Genomic DNA, 25,274 nt, shown 5'->3' on the forward strand with positions numbered 1-25,274 from the left:
TGAAGGGAGTATCTGCCATCAAACAAGAAGACAGCCGCATGTAGCTATGATGATGTTTGCTAGTTCACCTTACATGCATTAATGTAATAACGTGGTTAGCCTACTCAACGTAAATTACACACGAACAACATGAAGCTACTCATGCAGAGAAGAACGGCTGCTGCTGCATCATCATCCTCATCATTTCTGCTACACTGGCAGGGCTAGGGGCCAGGACTCTATTCTTCGGGTTTTTGGGGGATGTTGCTCCGGGTCCGATAACTGGCAACCCACCCGACGTGCACGGTGTGAGGTCTCGCAGCAAGCTATCAAATACGGCGCATTTCTGGGCTTTTAAAAAAAACGCTATGCGTCGCCAGCTGTTTCATCGGATTTGAGGTGTTACCTCCTTTGACAGTATCACAGTATCAGCTTAAAGCACTTGTTGCAGGCTGCTGAGTTTGCATCTTTTGCTGTGAAGTACAGCCAGACGTTTGACCGCTTCGCCTTGAGCATTTTAATCTGTAGCTCTGCTCTAACAGAACGTACGTACCTGGCCCCGCCTACTATCCTCGGAAACGTAAAATGATTGGCTAGAAGTGTATCACAGCTCAGGAAAAAAAAGCACCGAAATAAAGCACCAAAATGTGCGCTGCTTTTCGGTCTGGTTACTACCGTTTATGTCAGAACCGGTGCCATCATGGCACCGGACACCGGTACCCATCCCTAGTGGCAATAATCCAATCAGACCACAATTTAAATGGAGAGATTAGGTGCTGAGTTGGGGTGTCGGGTTCGTTGAAAAATGAAAAATCATCCCTTCAAATACAATGTTCTGATGAATTATTGTTATCTTTTATTAAATTCATATTATCCAATAAAATACTTCCTTGAGTTTCCAAACACAAAATGAGAGGCAGAGCTTTCAGCTATCACACTCTTCTCCTGTGGAACCAGCTCTCAGTTCTAATTTTAAAATCAGTCTTTTGATAAAGATTAATTAGTTTAGATAGTTGGGCTTGAAGCCGGTGGCCTTAAACTACTCTGCAGTTATGCTGCTACATTATGAATATTAAATCACCTATCCATGGTGATGGGTGTTCCCATCACTTCCATGGCCACAGGTGTATAAAATAAAGTATCTAGGAATGCAAGCTGCTCCTACAAACATTTGTGAAAGATTGGATTGCTCTCAGGAGCTCAGTGAATACTGTCATGAAACTGTCATGAGTCATAAAATTTCCTTGCCGTTAACTATTTCACAATCCACTGTTAGTGGAATTATAACAAACTGGAAGAAACTGGGAAAGACTGCAACTCAGCCACAAAGTGCTAGGCCATGTAAATTCACAGAGCGGGCTCAGCAGAGGTCACCAACTTTCTACAGAGGCAATCACTACAGACCTTCAAACTTCACGTAGAGTTCAGATTAGCTCAAGAACAGCAGGTAGAGTGCTTCATGGAACGAGTTTCCATGGCTGACCAACTGGTACAAACCATGCTGCCACTGGACTCTAGACTCTTGTCCAACATCAGTGTCTGACCTCATAAATTTGCTTCTATAAGAATGGCCAGAAATTCTCATAAACATACTCCCAAACCTTGTGGAAAGCGTTCCCAGAAGAGCTGAAGCTGTTATAGCTGCAAAGGGTGATGTGGCATCATGTTAAACTCAATGGATTAAGAATGGGATTTAACTCGATTTCACGTGAGTTTGAAGGCAGAAAATACTTTTGGCGATAAAGTGTATTAATAAGAGATGGCCTCTTGGTGTGCCAGCAGTTACTTTACTGTTGGAGGTCTCTTCCTCTTAAAAGGGAGTTTGTTTTTCCCCACTGTCTCTAGTTTTGGATTGTTACAGTTATGCTCTTATATTTTATGGTCTTCACCTTTCAATAAAAAAAGCTTGTGCTGTACTGATCAGCAGCAGAAAACTGAATATGTATCAGGATGATCACTGTATTTCAGTTCACCTGGTTCTAATGTTGTGTCTGATCGGTGCATTATAATGAGCAGTATTCTGAAGGATGGGTGTACAAACGTGTACACAATACATATTTTTTGACTAGGTATAGTGACATGTTAGCAACCATGTCCAATCCAGAGAATAGAAAGACTAGTGGTAACTCTGTAGATCATTTGAGGTTATCTCACCAAGAGTGACTCCTTCAAATGCATTACCCTGCTAGAAGAGTTCCCTCATCATCTTTTAAGACATCTTAATCATTTCATAGGGAGAAAATGAAATGCTTTGACAGTTTTTTTGCATAGATGCAGCAAAGAATGATCAACATCTGCAGAAGAAGACACCATGCTAATTCCTGTGGTTCAGTGCTTCATCATTTCACTCATTCATTATGAGACTACTTTGTAGCTTAACTAAAACAAGCATAAAATTAAAGAAAAGTGATCAAAAAACCAAAAAGTTTGTATTTTAAGTCCAAAGCAGCTGCCCCTCCTGCTCTCTTCCTCCTTATCACAGCTGAGAAAGCCCAGTAATTGAAAAGGAGATTCGGCAAGCCTGTCCTCACAGATGGTACGTTGCATTTCTGAAACAATAATAGGATTGCGATCCTGACCGCTCGATATCGTTTCTCGACCATTCAAAAGCTCAAAGTGGAGCAAAGAGACAAAGTACTGCAGTCTATCTCAGTTTCGTGGCACTCTCTTTTGCTTTCAGTCTGACTCAGGCCTCACGTGGCACCTCAACTCTGGCCTGATGAGAGCCAGCTCATCGCTAAGTCACACTCCTGAAGATGTGTGACTGTTCGAGCACTTTCAGAGTGATGGTTAAAAGAAGCCAAGAGAAAAGCCTCTTTGCGAGACAGACCCTTGTTAAATATCAAGCAATTTTCGGCAGGGGGATCACAGGGTCTGATCAGCTGTGAGTCACAAAAGAAGGCCACACATTAATGTAAACTCTCCCTTATTCTGGTTGTGCTAGTTGTGTAAGATTTCTGAAATAATGATCCGTATGTAACCAGGTCATAAATTACATATTGTTATATTTACACAAAATGTGTTCTAGACAAACCGTTCCTTTTATACCTGATTTTTAGGACCTCCAAGCCTGTGGTTCATTATCAGTTAGAGCCCCTCCTCATTCTTCTTCTTCGGTGCAACCCTATAAATACAGGGTAACCCTTTGGCCTCTCCCCTTTTCTACAATTCCCCTGTATAGTACATGTCTGCCACATACGTGTTATAGGCACAGTCTATGCTAGCATGAATAGATCCTTCTTGCTGGCTTGGAAGTTGTGGTGGGTTAAGCTAACCCTCTTCCATACTGTTTGTATTTTGTTGTAGGAGCTGGAGCGGGCAAGTTAATGACTTGGAGGTCTGTGTTTCTTTTACCATTCATTGTCAGACACAGAGCAGGAACACAACAGTTACACGTACAAAAGTGGCCTTTTTACTTTTCTTATTCCATGCAAAAATACATAAATCAATAACGTTTTATTTGCATAAAGTAATTGAATTCATGAATTGTTTATACCACAGCTTTTCACGCTGTGTTATTAACCTGACTTTCTGTCACCATTTGAAACTTGATCAAAATTCTGTTGTGTGAATCAATGGCCTGTCATATATATATATATATATATATATATATATATATATATATGACAGCTGGGATAGGCTCCAGCGCCCCCCGCGACCCTGAAAAGGAGAAGCGGAAGCGAATGGATGGATGGATGGATATATATATATATATATATATATATATATATATATATATATATATATATATATATATATATATATACATAGTGCCTTTCAACTCTAACTGAGCACTCAAACACTTTTCATAAAGTCTGGGGTTTATTATTTTGTGGAAGTACACTTCAACATGTAGCCTGGAGGAGCTGGGGAATAAACCACTGACCTTCCAAGTAGCATACAATGGCTGACACATCCAAAAAAATTGGCAGCAACTCTGGAGCATGAGCAATGAGTATAGTGCCAAGGCCCACCTGTATTCATATTTACATAAAACAACTTCTTTGGTTCTTTTCCTCTGCTTTTGATTACACTCTGCTAGCATATGGCTTGCTTCCATCTTGTAAACCCCTTTTTCAAGTTACTCTCAGAGGGTTTGTTTGGTTTCCAAGCTCCACTCTGCCGATAGATGATCATCACAGGCAAATAAATGTCACATCTCCCATTCAGCTAAATCCATTAAACAGGTAGCATTTATTGTAGTGACCACAGTGGGTTTTGTTTTTACTAATTTCTTTAGAGTGTGAGACTTCTGCACTGGTGTTTAGCTGCTGTTGTTTGCTGCACACAAGACAGTGATCCATTTTCCCTTCCTACAGCAATCCGCCTCACTGTCAATCATGGCTTTTGATGTGTTGTGCTCTTATAATGAGCCAGCTTTGCAGTTCAGTTATGTAGCACCAGTTTATAAAAACAGTTGCTCAGAGCATGTTATACTGTAAGATAAAGACCCTAAAATAGTCCCTACAAACACACAGGTCAGATGATCCCTTCTTTGAAAAACAGCACAGGAAGTGGATCTCTTTAAATGCCTCATATACTAAGAGTGTACAGTTCAGCTCAGGTTTGGTATCAAAAGTCTCATGCTCACCCATTAAGTAGGTGACAATCTTGCACATGGTGGCTCCAAAGATGAAGTCCTCTAGCATGTTGGGGATAAGTGTAAAGGGCATACAGAAAATGGCCATCATCAGGTCGCTGACCGCCAGCGACAGCAGGAAGGAGTTGGTGACCGTCCGCATGCGCTTGTTCAGCATCAGGACCACGATGATCAGGAGGTTGCCGAAGACGCTGAGCAGGAAGATGAGCGAGTAGAGCAAAATACGCAAGGAGTCCATCTCTGATAGACACAAAGAGACACAGGGCATTTTCAGTTATAGGGAGGAATATTGTAAGCTTCTCTTAACAAAAATCTCAGTTTCCAGGAGGAAGTATTTTGTGCTACTGTAGTCCTGGGAGAGAAGAAATTGTACTTGTAACAGTAATAAACAAAGAATAAGAAGTGGAAAAGCAAATAAAAGCAGCATAAGATGAACACGGGTGCATTAATTGAACTGGCTGGCTGACAAACGTCTTTCACCAGGATCTATACACCCAAATTAATCCAAAAGCAGTTTTATTCATTTGCATGCAAATGCAAGTAACACTTTAATTATTCATGCAACCCTTGTATTAAATTAGATATGAATTAATAAAAAGAAAACATCAAGATAAGAAAATTTAAAAGGAGATAGTTGCATCAATACATGAAGACAACAGCCTGGATCAGGTTGTTCCCCTGGGAAATAAGACTCTGAGCACATAAACAACACCAAACTCTATTACAAGGCAGAATAACTTGGCTTAATCAACATCTTAAATCGTGCTAATGTCAATATTCCTCTCCTCACCCTGTGAATGGAAGCATTAGTAGTAATCTTCAAGAAAAAGATGAAGACAATATCACAAGCACAGAGCCGACCGTGTCAGGTGGCTCACTTGGGAATACAACCCAAACTGGAAAAACAAGATCAAAATTAAACAGTTCTCTTTTCATCAACAATAATATCCTTTCAGTTTGTAGGGGCAGGAGGAGGAGCAAGATTTGAGCAACAGCCAGATGTAATTCCAGGCCACAGTCATCAAAACCATTACAGTGAGACGCAAAAGCGACTAAGAAGAGATACAACTGACAAAAAAATCATAAAGAGACATAAATGACTACAAATTGATGCATAATGACTGAAAATAGACACAAAGTCACTGATTAGAAGGTAAATGACAACTGAACAACACTAACAAAGTTACAAAAAAAAACAGTTGAGAACTACAAATCAAAGATAATGACTACATGCTTATGAAAATAATGACACAAAGACCCAAAATGCATAGTGACTACAAAGGCTCCGATACAGATACAGGGTTAAGCAAAAACATAGACTGGTTTAATTATACAAATTGATCATACAGACATGTGGTGGCATGCACTGAGATCTTAAAAAAAGAATATAATGAAACAGTCATCTACAGTGTGTTTCATAAGATTTCCTTCTTTCAGTGCTGCCATACAGCTAAGCATCAGTGGGTGCTGGATGGCCCAGCCAGAGGGTTTTTGGGATGCTCCCTTCACTAACACCGGCCTGCCACAGCGAGTCTGTTTGAGAATGAGAGTATCTGACAGGACAAGGCCGGGGCTGGCCATGTGCTGACTGAGTCCTCTGATTAAACACAGAGACATGCGAGAAGTCCGGAGGTTTACAGCAGAGCCTGCGCACAGAATGTAGCACATCACCTTTAAGGCAAGCATTGCTCATCAGGAGTAGAAGCAGGACTCAAACAGCGCGTGTTTGTGGGGCTTAAAACGCATCTTTGTGCCACAGTGAACACTGAGACAGCCCTTACTGAATCCTGTTAAAAAGAGAGGTTTTCCTTCCCACTGTCGCCATCTGATTGTGGGGGTTTCTTTCTAATATTTTAGGGTCTTTATCTTGCAATTTAAAACACTTTGAAGTGACTGTTGTTGTCCTCCCACACAGATGCATATTTTGAATTTCAATGTTTGCAAAACTTAAAGACCCACATAAATGACCCAGTTTTTAGAATTTGACTCAGTGCTTTTAATAATAAGGTATGTTTGATAGTATTTAATTTAACTACACACTTGAAAGCCTATTGCCAGAGCTGTTGAGCCGCAGCTGCTACGGTTATGTGACTTCAGTGTGCACATTAAAATGATGTATTTTTGATCTTTTGTCATTATTGTTTTGGTATCTTATTACCAACTTGCCCCATGTCCTCTGCTGTTTGCCTAATAGCTGTGCTTGTCTCTGTGTGGGTGTATTTACAAGTATTTTATGAAACACTGTGGGATAAATTGTGCCTTATGAGTGTGTGCAGCATGACATTACGTTTTAGTGTGAGAAAAAAAAGCTCTTTGTATCGTTGCTTTTATCCTGCTTCTGTGACTTAACTCTAAGCTTAATTGGCTGGAGAGCATCTTGCCAAAGGAGTGAAGATGAAAGTTGATTCAAACTGGCATATTCATAGTAATGTCCTCCCTATAAATAGACAAATTAAATAACATTTTTAAAGCAAACTATGAAAAAAGTTTGTCTGCAGTAACAAGTACAGAGTGATTAGACGGTCCGGTTTTGAACCGAAGACATTGCAGGTTAATGCTGATCACCTCTGCCACGTGAGAGATTCTGTCCCCCTTAACTGCAAGTATGAATTATTCCTTTGATGGAGAAGAGTCCTCTGCTTTTTGAAGCTGTTTCATTAGCCAAAGATTGCCCCATTTCAGAGATGTGACAGCATTCTGCCATGCTCTGCCATGGGCTACTTTTACGTTAATGTTCCTCATAATAACAACTTTTTAACTACAGGAGGGTGAGCATACCTTTAAACATTCTATTCCGTCCAAACCTGGTTCGCCCAGAGTTTTCTTCCAGTTCAAAAGGGACTTTTTTCCTCCTTCCAACAAGTCCTTCCTCATAGGTCTCATCCGATTGTTAAGGTTTGTCTCTAATATTTTAGGGTTTTTGCCTTACAATATAAAGCACCTTGGGGTAACTGTTGTAGTGATTTGCTGCTATATAAATAAAATTGATTAGAGTTGAGTTGAGTTAAATTCCATTCTTTTCATCATTTGAGCAATGTGTGGATGTCGGATGCTGCAGATGTTGCTATGCCCCTCTCACACAGGGTCAAAGGGAAAAAGCCTTCTTCTGGATCACAGAGGATTGTTTTAATCTTATTGCATTTTTTTTACTTGATTTGACAGGTGAGGCATGGATAGTTGTGATTGCTGTCATGACCTTTAAAGCAGGGGTGTCCAACTCCATGCCTCAAGGGCCGGTGTCCTGCAGGTTTTAGATGTGTCCTTGATCCAACACAGCTGATTTAAATGGCTAAATTACCTCCTCAACATGTCTTGAAGTTCTCCAGAGGCCTGGTAATGAACTAGTCGTTTGATTCAGGTGTGTTGACCCACAGTGATCTCTAAAACCTGCAGGACAGCGGCCCTCAAAGCCTGGAGTTGGACACCCCTGCTTTAAAGTGTTCAGTCAGACACAAAGCTAACGCATTCAGATCCCATCACATCAGGGGAACATATACTCAGGGAAAAAAATTATTTGAACCCCTGCTGATTTGGTACGTTTACCTGCTAACAAAGAAATGATCAGTCTATAATTTCAGTGGTAGGTTTATTTGAACAGTAAGAGACAAAACAATAGCCAACAAAAAAATGCATTTCAAAAAACTTAGAAATTAATTTGCATTTTCATGAAGGAAATAAGTATTTGACCCCTTTGCAAAACGTGCTTCAGCACTTGGTGACAAATCACAGAGGTCAGATGTGTCTTATAGTTGGCCACAAGTTTTGCACACATCTCAGGGGAGATTTTGTCCCACTCCTCTTTGGAGATCCTCTCCAAGTCATTAATGTTTCATGGCTGATGTTTGGCAACTGTAACCTTCAGCTTCCTCCACAGATTTTCTATGGGATTAAGGTCTGGAGGCCACTCCGAAATCTTATTATGCTTCTTCTTGAGCTTCTTCTTCAGCCTTGGCCGTGTCATGTCACGCTGGAATACCCACCCACAATGCATTTTCAATGCCCTGGCTGAGGGAAGGAGGTTCTCACCCAAGATTTGATGGTACATGGACCCATCCATCCTCCATTTGATGCAGTGTAGTCCTGTCCCCTTAGCAGAAAAACACCCCAAAGCATACTGTTTCCAACTCCATGTTTGACGGTGGGGACAGGGTTCTTGGAGTCATAGGCAGCATTCTTCCTCCTCCAAAGTTGAGTTGATGCCAAATAGCTCAATGTTGGTCTCACTTGATCACAACACTTTCACTCAGTCCCCCTCTGAATCATTGAGATGTTCAGTGGCAAACTCCAAACAGGCCTGTGCTTTCTTGACCAGGGGAACCTTGCAGGCACTGCAGGATTTCAGTCCTTCACGGGGTAGTGTGTTACCAAATGTTTTCTTGGTGAATATGGTACCAGCTGCCTTGAGATCATTGACAAGTTCTTCCTGAATAGTTCTGGGCTGGTTCCACACTGCTCTTATTATCTCATTATCATGAGATCTTACATGGAGCTCAAGACCGATGGAGATTAACAGTTATTTTATGGTTCTTCCACTGGCGAATAATGGCACCAACTGTTGTCACCTTCTCACCCAGCAGCTTGGCGATGGTCTTGTAGCCCATTCCAGCCTTGTGTAGGTCCACATTCTTGTCACTGACATCTTTGGAAAGTGCTTTGGGCTTGGACATGGTGCAGAGTTTAGAATCTGAATAGATACCTGCGTGAAATAAACCTGTGAGCCAGAAATCTTGCTGATTGATATTGAGGATCAACTACCTATTTCCTTCATGAAAATGCGAAGAAGTTTGTAACTTTTTTGAAATGCATTTTTCTGGATTTTTTGTCTTTGTTCTGTGTCTCACTGTTCAGATAAACCTACCATTGAAATTATAGACTGATCATTTTGTTGTTAGTTAGGGCAGACTTAACAAATCAGCAGGGTTTAAAATAAATCTGGCGGGGGGCTAAAGACATCCACTTTCAGTAACTAATAAGATGTAACTGGAACATGCGTTTCATTTTCACATTCAGAATCAGCACTACATTGTGAGGCTTTCATCATTAATTCCAAGCAGTAAGCTGTCACTGGCTCAGCAGCCTCTATCGTGTTAGATTTTACGTGATCCAGCCAAATGAAAATGGAATTATGTCTTCATTGAGCACCAGCGGTATACTGGCTCCCTTGAGCCTTATATCTGCAGGACAATTCACTTTGCTTCCTTTGACTCCCTCAAGCGTGACAGCTGTGCACAAATCAAAAGGCATCTAAAAACATGTGAATGAAAGGACAGGGTTCACCTCTCAAATGTTCAAGCCTTGACCCAGGGCTGGGTCTGTTTCTTTAACCTTTATATTGCTCTATTTGCATCCTATTGGCTGCTGCAATGCAAACTGTAATTATGTTTTCCCACAAGGTTCATTTAAGTTTCATCACATCACTTCACGTTGTCTTATCTTTACGAGAGGATTAGCACAACTTCATAGGCACAGCAAGCCATTTAAAAGTGTTGTCATTTTTTGGCTGTGGATTGTGCAGTGAGAGGAGTATTTTTTTTTCTCCTTTCACTTGAGTGATGGGGCCGGTTCTCATCACGATACATGAATAAATCGCCACAAAGTTCATGAATAATGGATGCTAATAATCTGCAGGTCTGCGGTTTTGAACTATCCTTTTAATCACAACCTTACCGTAAGGCTGCAATTCATGTAGAAAGTCCCAGTGAGATGATGAAATAGTCCAAATTGTTAGAAATTGCTGTCATCTCTATCGAAATATGATGTTTCTCCTAATTACAAAGGGGTAGAAAACCCTTTGGAAGTGAACCTGAGAACCACAGACATGAATAAGGAACTTGCGGCAATCAGCAACAACAGGATTTGCAACAATTTGCAACACTCAAAAAAAAGCAACAGATTTTGTTATTTCAGTTGATTACTTGAGCATTCACTGAGCATTAAATTCGTTAATTAACGTCTACTGCTCATCAATTATTGGACTAATCTTTCCTGCACTAACATAAGCTCCTCTACTTTTCCCATTCCCATTTTTCTGTTTAGCCACATATATGAAAAACCAGCAGCCCTCATGTAAAGGTCTTCAATAAGTGGGTCTCTGTTATGTTTGTATCATTCACTAAAATAGCACAATTCACATCCTGCCATGTTCACGTAGCTTTATTGAGGAGTGCTCGCACTGCATGCAAACAACACTCCATCTCTGCTTGTGATTGCAATGCTCTGAAAACCTGAAGGCATCATGGGAAGCACACCAACAACATCCGTTTTGATGCACTATAAATAAATCAATATTGAGCGCACAGCTACACATATAATAGAATATCTATAGCAACTGAAAAAAAAGTAAGTTTACCTCCAGTAACATTCATCTCGTGTCCTGTTTTCTGACAAATACCCACAAAATGCAAAAGAGACTCTATGACCACACCTGTAGAATTACACAATTACACAATTAGTTTTTATATTTTGGTTTAATTTCTGTGTTATAAACATGTAACATCACAGTTACCTTCAATACCTATCATAGCTAGAACAACAGAATGACGGACAGAACGTGTTTCTACCAGTTTTCTCAAATTTTCAGAGCATTTCAGTGCATTTTGTGGAAGAACTACCTTATTGAACTCCAGTGCATATTCCATGGGAACAGTCACTGACTGCACTAATTAATTAAGTCATTAAGTAATGTGTCATTAGGTTGTAGGGAAAAATAAAAGCTAGCAAGCAAACCCAAGGGTTCAAAATTAGTTTTGGTGAGCAGACACTAATAAAAACCCAATAATACTTCTTTAACATTCCTACGAAGGATCTGATCAGTGTATCTGGTATCTGACTGAGGACATACATATATCCATAGGTTGCCAGTTGACGTCTTGGTCCCTCTCTCTTCTCTCCTCACTGTCATCAACTTTTTCTTTCTGTAGCTTTTGCAGTTTTGTTTGTTAATTATGAGTTGAGTTGGGAGACTCTGCCAGTCCTGTTTTCAGTTTTGGTTCTATTAGTTTAGCTCACTAATATTGATTCAGGGAAAAGCCAGAATCTGATGGCCTTTCATGTGATTTGTTAATTGTCTTCTTCCTCTTTTCTTTGTTGTAGCGAGGGCTCTCATCTCATTATTTCGCTGTGTTCTTTATAAGTAACTGTACTTTCATTATACAAAGTTTGTTGAACTGCAGCAGCATGGTGGCGTCTCAAATGTTGGGTTCCCTTTGAGCCAACATTATGAAATCATAAGGGTGCGCTCTGTGCTCACTGTAACATTAGAGAAACTGAAGAGGATTCTTGGCCCTGTCATTTTGCATTTAGTTCCTTTACATTCATGCAGTACAAACAAAATCTGCTCGACCCATCCGATTTGATCATTTTGGCAGGAAGTCAGATACAACCAAATCAGTCAATGTAACCTTAGCCTCGAATGAAGAGCCTTTCTCCATCCTTTGCTGTTATTTCCCATTTATAGTGTTCCTACACTAAAGGCTGCATGAAAAACAAACTGACTGAATTCATGTAAGAAAAGGCTGTTTTGAAATTGATCCATGTTGGTCTGATAGGCTTTCCAGGCACAAGACCCTATTGGTTATCACATATAAATTTCCTTTTCCTTATAACCAAAAGTGGCCGTGTTTTGGCGTCATTTCGCTGTTAACTAGTAAACACTCCACACTGTGAATAAACTACTACAAGCACACTTGGCGTTTAAGCTTTAGAGTGCTTCCTTCTAATGCCTCGTTTATTGTGTCCACGCAGCCAGTAGGTCAGCATCTTACATCACTGACTTCCTGTCTCTTTAATCTGCCACCTTGAAATTGCAAAGGTTGCTTCAAAGAGTTGACAGCCTGTCTCATATCCAAAAAGATTCACTAAAGAGATAGGGATCAGGGCAGGGTGTCACACTCCACGCTTCTCTTTACCGACAGAAGAAAATCACTGAATCCCCAGGACTGATTTCACCCAATGACAAGTATGTAATTCTCTTTTCGACTTGTCTGAAATGATAAAAATGGATTCCTGCATTTTGGTGCACATTATCTGGTGGATGGATTTTAGCTTTACACAAGCCTGACTGATTTCATATTTAACCTCTGCACTACACATTACCACACTGTGATGCTTAGCTTTAAAAAAAGTGGTAGCAGATGAATCCTTTCACAGTAATTTAGCTCAATGTGCAGAAATCAGTCGACGTGTTGCATTTTACCACTGTAATGAGGTGAGTTACTGTAGCTGTCAGCACAATTCAACTGAATTAGTCTTTCCACTATGGCTCCCCATGAGAGAGGAATATTGATCCTACATTACTTAGATTTTTTTTCAGAAGTTGGAAGGATCTTGTTTGTACTGCAAGAACAAACTCAGCATGTATTCAATTACCCACAATGCTCTCTGTCTCTGATATTTTCATTTGCTTCTGATGCCACTGATTCCTTTTTTCATCACTAACATGTTTTATTGCCATTAATTGAATGTTTTTGCTTAGAATCATCCAAGCAAACCAACCCACAGATGAAATATTTATTACAGCGGAATATGTAAAGTGTGAGAAAAACTTAATGGAAACAGCACATCCATAGTAGCAGTATGTGTGTATTTTTTTTTTTTTTTTTCTAAATGACATCAGAAACAGCAGTATGCGTATGTGTGTATTTAAAGAAAAGCCGCTAACAGGCAGACAAATGTTGAGTACTACACAGTACCCAATGAATGAACTCTTTATTAAATTACTTTTTTTTTTAAAATGAGACTTTGGAGGTTTGACATTTTCAGCTAATGTTCAGTGGCTAGCTAGCTTATTAGAAAGGTCACTGTGGTACTGGGTGGGTTGCTTGTTCTGGCTAGTGAAAAGCAGCTAAACTCCTTCTTAGTTTGCTCATCTAACTGCTCAAAAAATGAGAATAAGTTTATTTCCTCATACTTTACATTTGAGACCTACTTGCTTCACATAGCTTTCTTTGATTGATTAACATTTCTTGAGTTTAAAAAGTGTTTCCATATAAGCTAGTTTTTTTTGGTCTCTTCTTGTAAATAGGCTCTTAAAAACTGATTTGTGTGGTGCTATATGAATACGTGTTTCTTTGTGCTCTGGGTGAATCTAAAGCCCTGTCCACAGAACCGCTCATCAGGCATCACTGTATCTAGCACATGGCTGGTCGCTAGGCAACATTCCAGGATCCTGTTGGCTAGTCAACAGTCTAATGTATTTACCAACCATATATCAATGAATGGTATGTTTCATTCTCTTCAGTGACTTGTATGCATGTCAATTAATTGCATAAAACCTCATATAAGTTTTAAGGCACAGTAAATCATTTTTTGAGGCTATTTAATAGAAAAAAATTGTTGTACTCAAATATACATTGTTTACTGTGTAACTACAAATTAATGTATTCTCATAATCTTTTTTTATGTATGTGGCTAGAGACCGACCACATATGTAATACGTCTTATAAGTTACTTTTAGTTTAAATTTAAAGATTGCAAATAGCTTTTGATTGATTGATTGAATCTTTATTTTGAACATGTTGAAAAAGTACAACAAAATAGAATTAAAAAAGACAAATGAACAAAGCAAAACAAAAGGAAAACGAGCAACCACAACTCCAAATAACGTTCATGTTCAAAAAGGAGCAGGAAGAAGCATAAGCTTATTTAATCCCACCCCTTTTCCACTATCTAGTATAAATAGACTACAGAAATACCTCCTTGCAATTACATTACATGTTATGTGTAACATATATATATATATATATATATATATATATATATATATATATATATATATATATACCCATACCAACATACCTGTGCACCCGCACACACATGAAAATATTAGACAAGAACACCCTATCAAATCTCTACCTTTTCCCTGTACCCTGTAAAAACCATATCCTTAAACCGCTTTTTAAACTGCGCCATGCTTGGACATTGCTTCATATCTTTACTTAGTCTGTTCCACAGCTTCACTCCACACACAGAGATGCAAAAACTTTTTAATGTTGTACGGATACGAGGATGTTTTAAATTTTATTCCCCCCTCAAATTGTATCCCCGTTCCCTTTTAGAAAACATTTTTAGAATATTGTCAGGAAGCAGGTTATTTATTGCTTTATATATAATTTGTGCAGTGAGAAAATGAACCAGATCTGTGAATTTTAGAATTTTTGATTTTAAGAATAGTGGATTTGTATGATCTCTGTAACCAGTTTTATGGATTATCCTTATGGCCCTTTTTTGTAATATAAAGACTGATGATAGCGAACATTTGTAAGTATTGCCCCAAACCTCTGCACAGTAATTCAAATACGGTGCAATCAGGGAACAATAGAGAATGTGGAGTGATTTGTGGTCCAGAATGTGTTTTACTTTACTCAAGATTGAGACACTTCTTGAAATTTTGTTATGTATATGATTTATATGAGACTTCCAGTTTAATTTAGCATCTATAATCACACTAAGAAACTTATGTTCAAGTACTCTTTCAATTTCCATACCATCTAAATGAATCTGCACCTGTGCATTTCTAAGGGAATGCCCAAATAAGATAATTTTAGTTTTACTTAGATTTAGCGATAGTTTGTTCCTGTTAAACCATTTTTTAATTTTGCACATTTCTGAAGTAATTGTATCCAGCAGCTCCTTTAGATTCCCCCCAGAACAAAAAATATTTGTGTCATCTGCAAATAATACTAATTTTAATATATCAGATGCCTTACAAATATCATTTATATAAATAATAAATAATTTTGGACCCAGTACAGAGCCTTGTGGAACACCACAAGCAATGTCCAAGCATGATCAGGAACGGACACCCAGCTTCACAAATTGTTTCCTGTCACCTAAATAATTTTTCACCCATTGCAGTACAATCCCCCTGATCCCGTACTGTTCCAGTTTAATTAATATGTCATGATTGATTGTAGGGCTGCACGATTTTGCATAAAATGAGAATCACGATTTTTTGGCTTAGAATTGAGATCACGATTCTCTCACGATTTTCTTTTCCAGTACAAATATTTATTGCACTTATTAACTGCACATCATCTTCGTAACAGTTGAGACTGAACATGAAAACAATAAATAAACATAAAAACAACAAATGTCTCACAAGTTTTGTTGTTGCCGCAAAATGTTGTAGTGCTTGAAATTCCGTCTCCACCGTTGCTCGACACTGTGTGTATAGAGCAGGTAGTGCAGCAATAGAAAAATAGTTGCAGGACGGCACTGTGTAGCGTTTGTCTAGGGTGTTGATCATTTTCCAAAATCCCTCGTTTTGCACAGTGTTGATGGGAGCCATATCTTTGGTCAGGTGATAAGTGATAGCCTCCATAATTTCTTTGTGCCTGTGGGAGTTCGACGTGTATAGGGAAGCGCTGTATAAGGTTCCCGTTATTGATGTTTGGGTGGTTGACCGGGACGGATTTTCTCCTGTCACTTTCCTGTCATCCCTGACGTGCTCTCCGTTGTTTTTTCCCTGCTAATTTTAGCATCACACAGCTTCTGTACCACGTGGTATAAGGCTCCGCCCTTGTCATTTGTTGAGCAGGAAGAGTGAGCGCTTGTTTTCATGCAGATTACGTCCCGGATAAAAATGCGGTACAATCGTCCTCGTCGTCGTCTTTTTTTTTTTTTTTTTTTTTTTTTAATCGTTGTCATTTGGAAATGAGATCGCACATAAATATGAATCGAGATTGCGATTTTCTAACGATTAATCGTGCAGCCCTAATTGATTGTGTCGAATGCTTTCTTGAGATCCAGAAATACTCCAGCTGCATACTGTTTCTGATCTATAACATTTGTAATCTCCTCAATTGATTCAATTAATGCCAGAGATGTTGATCTTTTTGATCTGAATCCATATTGACTGTCAGAGAGTAATTTATATTTATCTAAGAATTTGTCTGATCGTTTAGTAAACAGGTTTTCTAGGATTTTGGAGAATTGTGGTAGTAAAGAAACAGGCCTGTAATTTGTGAAGTGGCGTCTATCCCCGGTTTTATACAGCGGCACAACTTTAGCTATTTTCATTTTGTTTGGCACTTTTCCCGTCTGAAATGATAAGTTGCAAATATATGTTAGAGGTCCTACAATTCCTTCAATGACCTTCTTGACGATTTTCATGTCAATATCATTACAATCAGTAGATGTTTTATATTTACACATGTGTACAATGTCAATTATTTCTTTTTCCTCCACTGATGTGAGGAACATTGAGTTAGGGTTCCTATCAATCAGGTTTTCACTACAGTCTACTGATGGCAGTGACTCAGGAATTTGTTCTGCCAGTTTTGGTCCAATATTTACAAAATAATGATTAAAGCTGTTGACCTTATCAGCAGTGTTTTCCATAATATTGCCATTGTCGATAAAGTATTGAGGATAACTTTGTTGTCCAGAATTATTTTTAATGATACCGTTTAAAACATCCCATATTCCCTTCATATTATGTTTATTGTTGTTCAATATTTTACTATAATACTCCTTTCTACATACACGTATAATATTGGTCAACTTATTTTTGTATTTTTTATATTTATTTTCAGCATCTTTTGTTCTTTGTTTTAGGAATTCCCTATAGAGTGTATTTTTCTTTTTACATGCATTTTGTAAACCCTTAGTGATCCATGGTCTATCTGAATATTTGTGCTTTCTGTTGTATTTTATTGTTGGACAGTTTTTATCGTACAACTCCATGAATATTCTTAAAAATATGCCATATGCAATATCAATATCAGCTTCTTTGTACACATTGTCCCAGTCCTGATTTAATAGATCGTTCTTAAGTGCATTCACAGTTTCTTCTGTCCTTACACGTCTGTATCTCAGTTGTTCTTCATGCTGATTTTTCTTATAATTAGTGTCATAAACTGCAAAAACTGGTAGGTGATCACTGATGTCATTAATTAATATTCCACTCACAATGTTGTTTTCCATATTGTTAGTGAAAATATTGTCAAGTAAGGTGGCACAATCTGGTGTAATTCTGCTAGGCCTGGTTATTTTAGGATGTAAACTCAAACTGTACATAGTGTTTAGGAATTCGTCGGTCATTTTATGCTTTTTCGGATTCAACAGGTCAATATTAAAATCACCATAGATAAACATAACTTTTTGATTTGTTTTAGAGAATATTTCCTCTATGAAGTCATTAAATACTTGAATACTAGAGCCAGGTGTTCTATATATACAGCTAATTATTACATTTTTTCTCTTTTTCCTTATAAATTTCAATTGTTATACATTCTAGTAAATTATCAATTACAGTTGTCATACTTTCTACCACCTTGTAGTTTAGGTTTTTATCCACATACACAGCTACTCCCCCTCCACTCTTGTTCCTTCTATTTACAAAATTCACTTCATATCCCTCCAGTCCAAAGTCCATTCCTTTCTCCGCATTGATCCATGTTTCAGAAATGGCAATAATTCCAAATGGATTTGTCAACTCATTTAGATATTCCTTTATATTGTTGAAGTTGGCATACAGACTTCTGCTATTAAAATGGATTACTGATAATTTATTTTCCGTGTTAATGGTGTGCTTAAACTGTTCATCAGTGAAGTAGCAGCAGTTACTGCTAATGTTGTAGAAGAAATTATTTTCCGGGTCTATATCCTTTTCTAAGTCTAGAGCATTATGGTCTGTGTATCGAAATGTTCTCAGTTCCAGATTATCATAAAGAGAATTCCAATGAGTTATATTGATATTGATATTGTTGCCGGATGCAGATGAAGTTCTTTTGGACTGTGCCATGTGTTGTGTTGTGTGTCACGTCACATGTGTATTCATACCTCCAGAGTAAGTTGACCTCAGTATTTGTCCAGCTCCTCCATATTTCTGATGACCAACACTTTGGCTTGTTCCGGTGTTCCATTGAGTTTAATGAATACTTTGCAGTTGGTGGTCCATGTATTTTGAATTTTTCCCTGTTTCTTCAAGTAACGTGCTTTCCTGGCAATGTCCGCATTTCTTTTTATCAGATGTTCGTTCATGAAGACATCGGATCCTTTCAGTTTCTTTCCTTGTTTTAACAGTGCTGTTTTGTGTTTTCTGTTTGCAAATCTCACAATGATGGCTGGTTTGTCACTGTCATTTTTTCGGGGTAGAGGGTAGCAAGCCTCAATGTTGTTATAATCCACTTCCACACCTTTGGACCGTAGAAAGGTAACCACTTGATGCTCCGTGGAGTTGACATCTTCCTCTAGCTAGTTGATGCTAGCATCCTTCCTCTCTCTCACCGCTACGGTTCAAAAACATCAACTTCTGAGTTTTCGAGAGGTCGCAAATGACGAGCCACCACTTCTGGACGGTTTCCCACACACGCTCTCAAAGATTAGTATCCACCAAACTATATATGACTATTTACGTATATAAATCTTGTAAACGTTTATGTACAAGTTACTTATAAACTTGGACCTATTCCATTACAAATACATATGAGCAGGCTGTTCATAGAAGCCACCATGTTGCCGCGTTGGACCGTGGCCAAGCTGGGCGTTGCCTTCTGCCTAATCACATTTTATGTAAGTGGTTAGAGTCGGCCACATATGTAGTACACCTTAGGAGATTATTTTAATTCAAAGATTTGAATTTCACAAGTAGCTCTTGCAAGCTAAATATGACCATTTAACATTCCTGCATTTATTTTAATTGTCTCTTTGTGGTTATGTCTTTCCCTTCCTTTTGCAATTGCTTATTGTCAGCAGATTAGACATGCAACCCTCCCGTTGTTAAGTGTTAGGCTGAGTGCCCTGAAAATCACACATTCCCTCTGATAAACAGCTTGATAACATTCTTAAATTGTATGAGAATTTAAGTGTCTGTGTAAAAAAATATTACATCCACTTCAAAGAAAATGTTACTAATGCCAGCTAACAATGCTCAACAGCAGCTAGCAGAGCTAAAACAAACAAACAAACAAACAGCTGCAACCCCAGTATCACTGTCATCAGTCAGAAGTGAGCACATTGACTCATATCGGACTCCTTTCACAAAAATGTACAGCTTTCTCTATAGTAAATAGATGTGACACTCGGGATACGGACGCTGCAGTCATATTGACAGCTGAGGTAAACAGCAGACTTACAGCCTGAACTCACTACAGATGAACAGTGACCAGAGATGTTTGTCCTTCAGCAGCCACCATAGCTGGGATTATGAATTTGAATTGGGAGGGGTACAAAACCAGAATTAAATTAACTGCAATTTGTAATCTACTGACATCTAATAGTGAGTTTTTTGGAGGTAGTTCTCCAGAAGCAATGTATGTTTTGGGTTGTTGTCATGTTGGAAGACAAAGCGATGACTCGGAATCAGTTTTGCTACAGACTGCTGGAGGTTTTCTTTAAAAAAATTTCACTTATCTTTCTTTTCTCATGATTCCTTCCACCTTGACAAGATTGCTAGTTCCAGAAACACTGAAGCATCCTCACAGCATAGTGCTCACGCCGCCGTGTTTCACTGCAGGGACAGTTCTTCATGTTGCATGCCCCTTCTTTCTCCAAACATAAGCAGCATTTCTACGGCCAAAGAGCTCTAGTTTCATCTTATGTGACCAAAGGACACACTTTCAGTATACATAATTTTACTCCAGGTTGTTCTTATCGGTTTGAAGATGTCTCTTCTGCAGAAGTAGAGATTGTCTTGGTCTGTAGCCTTGCAATCCAATCCTGTGCAGGATTCTAGTGATTGCCTTCTTTGGCTAAGTCACTCACTAGTGTCTTGGCAGTTTTTCTGGGGTCTTTATACCCATCTCTCACTAGTTTCTTTTTGCCAGGCTTGTTCTAAACTTTGTGACCCTCTTTGAATTTCTTCATACTTCTCACTCCAGGTCTTGACACTCAGAAATGCTCTGATAACTTTGTATATCTGTCTCCAGCTTTCTTTCTGGCATTATGCTTTCTCAAGTGACAACTCAAATCCTTGCTGAGTTTTTATACTATGTGTAAATGAGAAGAAAAACCTCTGTTTTAACTTGATTTTAAAAGCTTTGAGCGTTGAGTTAAAGCACATCATTGCACAGCAGTGGTTTTTGTTATGGCTCAATAAAAGGGGGCTAATGATTCTTGCTTTTTCTAAAATAATGCTGTTCTTGTGTGCAAACAGAAAATTCTAATGGAAGCTAGTATGTTTAAAAATGCTATATTAAAAATCCCTCACTCTGCAGAAAAAAGCACTTGAGAATTTTTTTGACAGAAGCTTTAATTCATATGTGGCCTGATAACTTTATTCTCATCTGTATGTGCTGTTTTAATGGAGTAACCTGATGAGAGGGCAAAGGCAGGAACTGTTTACTAAGAGACCAGGATTTTATCAAGATGCAGCTTCTCATTATCAGGATGATTCAAATCTTTATACTCACAGTGCATTCATGCAATTTGTTTCACCTCAACAAGTTGCTTCAAAATGTTCCAATTATTAGCTCTGATTACTGTGATCGCGTTATGACAGACAACACCACTATGTAAACACCCCAAGGGGACAAGATTCTAATTTCTTCCACAAGATACAACATTGTAGAAATGGGTACAATGTTAGAAACTCCCAGCTCTTTTACTGTGTATACTGTGCACAGCTGACTCTGCAGCAGCACGTCTCTTGTCTTGCTCTCCGGTTTTTCCACTTTTGCTCAGTGCCCAAGGCGACTTATTGGATTCCTTCTAAAAACAAATGTTCATTTAATGCTCATGAGATCCACTTCAAGATAACTCATCGCAAGACAGGGTGAGCTCAGCAGAGTGCCACTTTGAATCATCTGGAGAACGGAGAGTGTCTAAGCATAGCCAAGGTGCAGCTACAGATATTCCACATAAGCAGCACCGTGTCTGAACTGAACTGCTCTCAGGAGTCCAGAAGGATTATTTTTGAAATGATGCATGTCCGATGTTGTTTTAGTTCTGTGCAGTCGGTATTTTACAGCTGCTCTATCTGTTAAGCAACTCTTCAGACAAGCGGTAAAAACATGTCAGTCATCTGCAGAATGTAAATTTAAAAGAAAACCATACAAAGAAATCAAAATCAGAAAGAAAAAGGTGCAAGTGAATGAAAGCAATATATTCTTCCCACTGACCTCAGTGTGGACATCCTGAATTTCTTTCTTTTTCTTTAAAATCAGGTATAGCATAAGTCTTTCACATCCTGCCGGTTACTTAAATAGGGTAGGCTGGTTAAGATATATTAACCTACTCACAGTTTCTGTTCAACTGTCGCTTTGCAGCCCATCTCGACCTGAGGGCCTCCTTCTTTGCTGCCTTTGACACAATCACTGTCACATCTCATGTCACTAACGCCTGCTCTGTTCTGTGTTCCAGCTTTTCTGTTGCACTCGCTGACTTATGCACATCCACATGCATGTCTAATCCAGGACAGAGACACATAAATGACTGCAGATAACAACAGAAGTCTTCTTTTGAGCTGCCCTAACTGAAATCTGTTGGTTCTTCTGTAGTTAAAAAAGAACAAAACATTAAATACACCTTCTAAGTGCGTTTCAAGATGTTTAGTTTAATAATGAGATCCCTGCAAAGCTTACGCCATGTGATTTCTAAAAATACATTCATCGTATATTCATGTTCAGACCTGCCTGAGTGAGTGTGGAATCTACTGTACGCCAGTTTTTTAGAACAGCAGCATGCTCCCATTCCTTTCACGTTGTACAGTAGTTTGTGTCACGTCTCTCTTTTTGCTCATGCTTTAAACTTCCATTCCAGCCCAGAGAGGTAAACCTCACGACTTGAAGACTTCTATAGTAACTAAGAGAAAAGGAAATGCTTAACAGCGCAGGCTGCAGTTGTGATATAAAGCTGAATACAGCACCCTGTAATTGTTAGAAATACAGCTATAAACCACCCACCCATCACTTCTGACTGTTCATTAGACAAAATAATTTATTTAAAGATCCCATTCTGGGCTACAGAAAGCTGTGACTGGGATCTGTCACTATACAATGATGTCTTATAGGAGAAACAAGTGGGAGAGGAAATGATCTGCTCATTATTCTATAGTGAAAACATAGATTTCAGGAGTTCAGGAGGGATGCCAGGGACAAAAAACATAACTGTCAGCACAGTGACTGCAGATTTCTGTGTTTTCTTTTACATAAATAACATTAATAACAAAGTAAACAAAAGATAAATGAAGCATTCAAATGAGTCAAAACTCTCCATAAAGTTTCCAGGGTGAGCATCCCTCTGGTCCTCGCTTAATGCCCAACCTCCAAATGTGCAAACAAAACCTTCACCCATGGCGGAAGACAGTTACTAATTAATATGAATCTACAGCTACACTGTATAAACTAATGTGGCTTTATTTGAAATGTTCTCCCATTTTTGAGTTGATGAAACTGATTGTTGCTAAATAACTGAAGCTACTTTGTAGAGTAAATGAAACCCACTTCAGTGTGTGAGAATATATTTGCACTGTGTTCATCTACTGTAATAACTTTTTAAAATGAATTTCACCTAAACTACTTTTGATGTGGAATTTAACCTTAAATTTAACACTTTATGTTGAAAGCTATCATCAAGGTCCATTTATAATATTAAATTGATTTCTTTGTTTCTCCCCAACATCAAAACAAACCATTTCTGTTCCTTTTGCATCAGGAATTCAAGTGACGGGGTGGGGCTTTAATTTACTGCCCCAGCTGTGGATATCTGAGAGTAACAATACACATTCATATCCATCACTGTCTTATGGCCTGAGGAGACCCTGAAGGATGAAGATGAATAAAAAGAAGTTTATGTGCCAGCCAGCCATGTGAGGTGGACGTAGCAATGTGACCACAATTCTCACAGTGTTAGATTGCTCTCTGGGTAGATCACCCCACTGATGTTGATGCCTGCCTCACATATAAGGTCAATAAAAGTAATGCAGCACACAAGGAGGAATGGCTCTGAATTATTTAGCGAGGAAAGATTTGAAATTTTCTCGATACTGCAGCAGAGGCGGGGGGTGGGAAAAAAATTAAAAAGAGCCTCTCAACCTCATTTTCCAAATCAGCCTGTGTGCTCAACTGGTGTCCTGATAGACTTATTGTGAGAGCCTTATCTTCTCTGGTGTTGGGCTTAATCTCCTGCCCACTTTGAGAGCGAGAAGAACAAACACTCGGAATTAGAGCTGCTTTTCACTCTGCACAAGGCTGCCGCTGCTGCTGCTGCTGCTCATTCTGATTGGGGCGTTATTGATGCAGAGAGAAGCAGCAGTAAATTGGAAAGCTGGGTGATTGGTTACATACAATGAGGATGAGGAGAGCTGATTTAAAAAGAAGAAGAAGAAGAAGAAGAAGAAAGAAAGAAAGAAAGAAAACAACTCCTGATTGCAAATGGCTTTCTTTTAAAAATACAGATCTGACACAGTGTGGGGGGGAAATGATCTGTAGGTAAAACATCATTTGGTGTTCTACATATCTGAGTAAGGAGAGGAAATTACATGAGGTCTATTGATTGCATTTTTGTAACCAAGGAATTAGTCATTTGTCTGTTTGTAACTTGGAGGGAATCACCACTGTTAACAAGAAATGAAAGCTGTTTTTTTTTTAAAATCACTCACATTTAGTTTGTATGAAAAGATGAATATTGAAGAACAATGTTGGCAATTTAAGCCAAATCAGACTAATAACAATAACAATAATAACAACAACAACAATAATAATAATAATAATAATAATAATAACAACATTAGGGTTTAACACCTTATCTGTTTATACCGGGTCTGGGGCCAGGTGTTGGTGCCATCTGTAGCGGTTTAACACCTCAGCCTGGATGATTCATTTGTGGAAAACTGTGTGCTCTTACCTCTGGCTCTGGCCGGTCTGCTGGGGACGGAGCGGTTCGTGTTGCTCACGTTGTAGTCGCTAACTTCCACGCTGAGGTTCCCCCACTCCGTCACAGTCCCGTTCCCCGTCCGTAGAGCCATCCTCTCTTCGCTTCTGGTTTCACACCTGCGCTGAGTGACTGAGCCGATCAGCCCGCCACCTTTTCCTTCATAACAGCCGGAGAAGGGGCGTTTAGGAAACTTGGAGGCGGCCCAGAGTTCTGTTTGCTTTTCTTTTCCTTCTTCTTCTTCTCTTTTTAAAATCTCGAGCACGGTGGAATAAATGGAGACCAGGCGGAGTGTGACAGGGTTAACTGACGGGGAGCCGTGAGGGAAGCCCCGGGAAGCGCGCAGTACAGCGGACTGAAGCCCGACTGTGGAGGAATGAGGCTGCGCTGCTAAGGCAACTGAGGAGCTCTCACACTCTCTTCCTCTCTCTCTCTCTCTCTGTTCACACCACCGTCACTGCAACAGTTTAGAGAAATCATACACAAACTGGCTGCTGCTCATCCGTAGGTGGACTGACTTCAAGCTCGATCAGCTCCAGAGCTTCCTTTTCTAAGTGACACCACAGCAGTGGTGGAGACACCGTTTATATGAGGGTGTCCATGCAGGGCTACGTGCTTAGGGTGACGTTGGATCTCCATCCATTTTAACAAGATTTATTAAGAATTTGTGATAAATCCACCTGACCAAACCAATCATTTTCTTTATCACTCACTAGTTCTGTGCCATACTTATTCACTTGGTATTGATCTGATGCCAAGTAAATATGAGTATCTTTCGCCAATACAGATATCGATATTTTCAGCTATATAGGCAGATTATGTAGGGGAGAGTAGTATGTCATGATTTGTGAGATGAATCATCAATAATTTGAAAAGGTTCAGA

At 39.1% G+C, this 25,274-nt stretch overlaps 1 protein-coding gene across 2 annotated transcripts in view; it reads right to left on the reverse strand.

The window, feature by feature from the left end:
• The window catches only part of LOC101466528 (cholecystokinin receptor-like), a 68,713-nt gene extending 43,926 nt beyond the window's left edge, over positions 1 to 24,787 (reverse strand). Inside the window, exons 1-2 of one of the 2 annotated variants that reach the window (XM_004573280.4) lie at positions 24,365 to 24,787; positions 4,571 to 4,819 (exon numbers count right to left, since the gene is read on the reverse strand). In XM_004573280.4, coding sequence (XP_004573337.1) covers positions 4,571 to 4,819; positions 24,365 to 24,485 — 370 coding nt within the window. In that variant the 5' untranslated portion in view covers positions 24,486 to 24,787. Of the gene's footprint in view, positions 1 to 4,570; positions 4,820 to 21,759; positions 21,880 to 24,364 lie in introns of those variants that run through there. The other variant, XM_076880450.1, reaches the window with a different exon arrangement.
• Between the last annotated feature and the right edge of the window lie 487 nt (positions 24,788 to 25,274).

The sequence above is a fragment of the Maylandia zebra genome, linkage group LG23 (assembly GCF_041146795.1).
Source record: "Maylandia zebra isolate NMK-2024a linkage group LG23, Mzebra_GT3a, whole genome shotgun sequence".
NCBI lineage: Eukaryota > Metazoa > Chordata > Actinopteri > Cichliformes > Cichlidae > Maylandia > Maylandia zebra.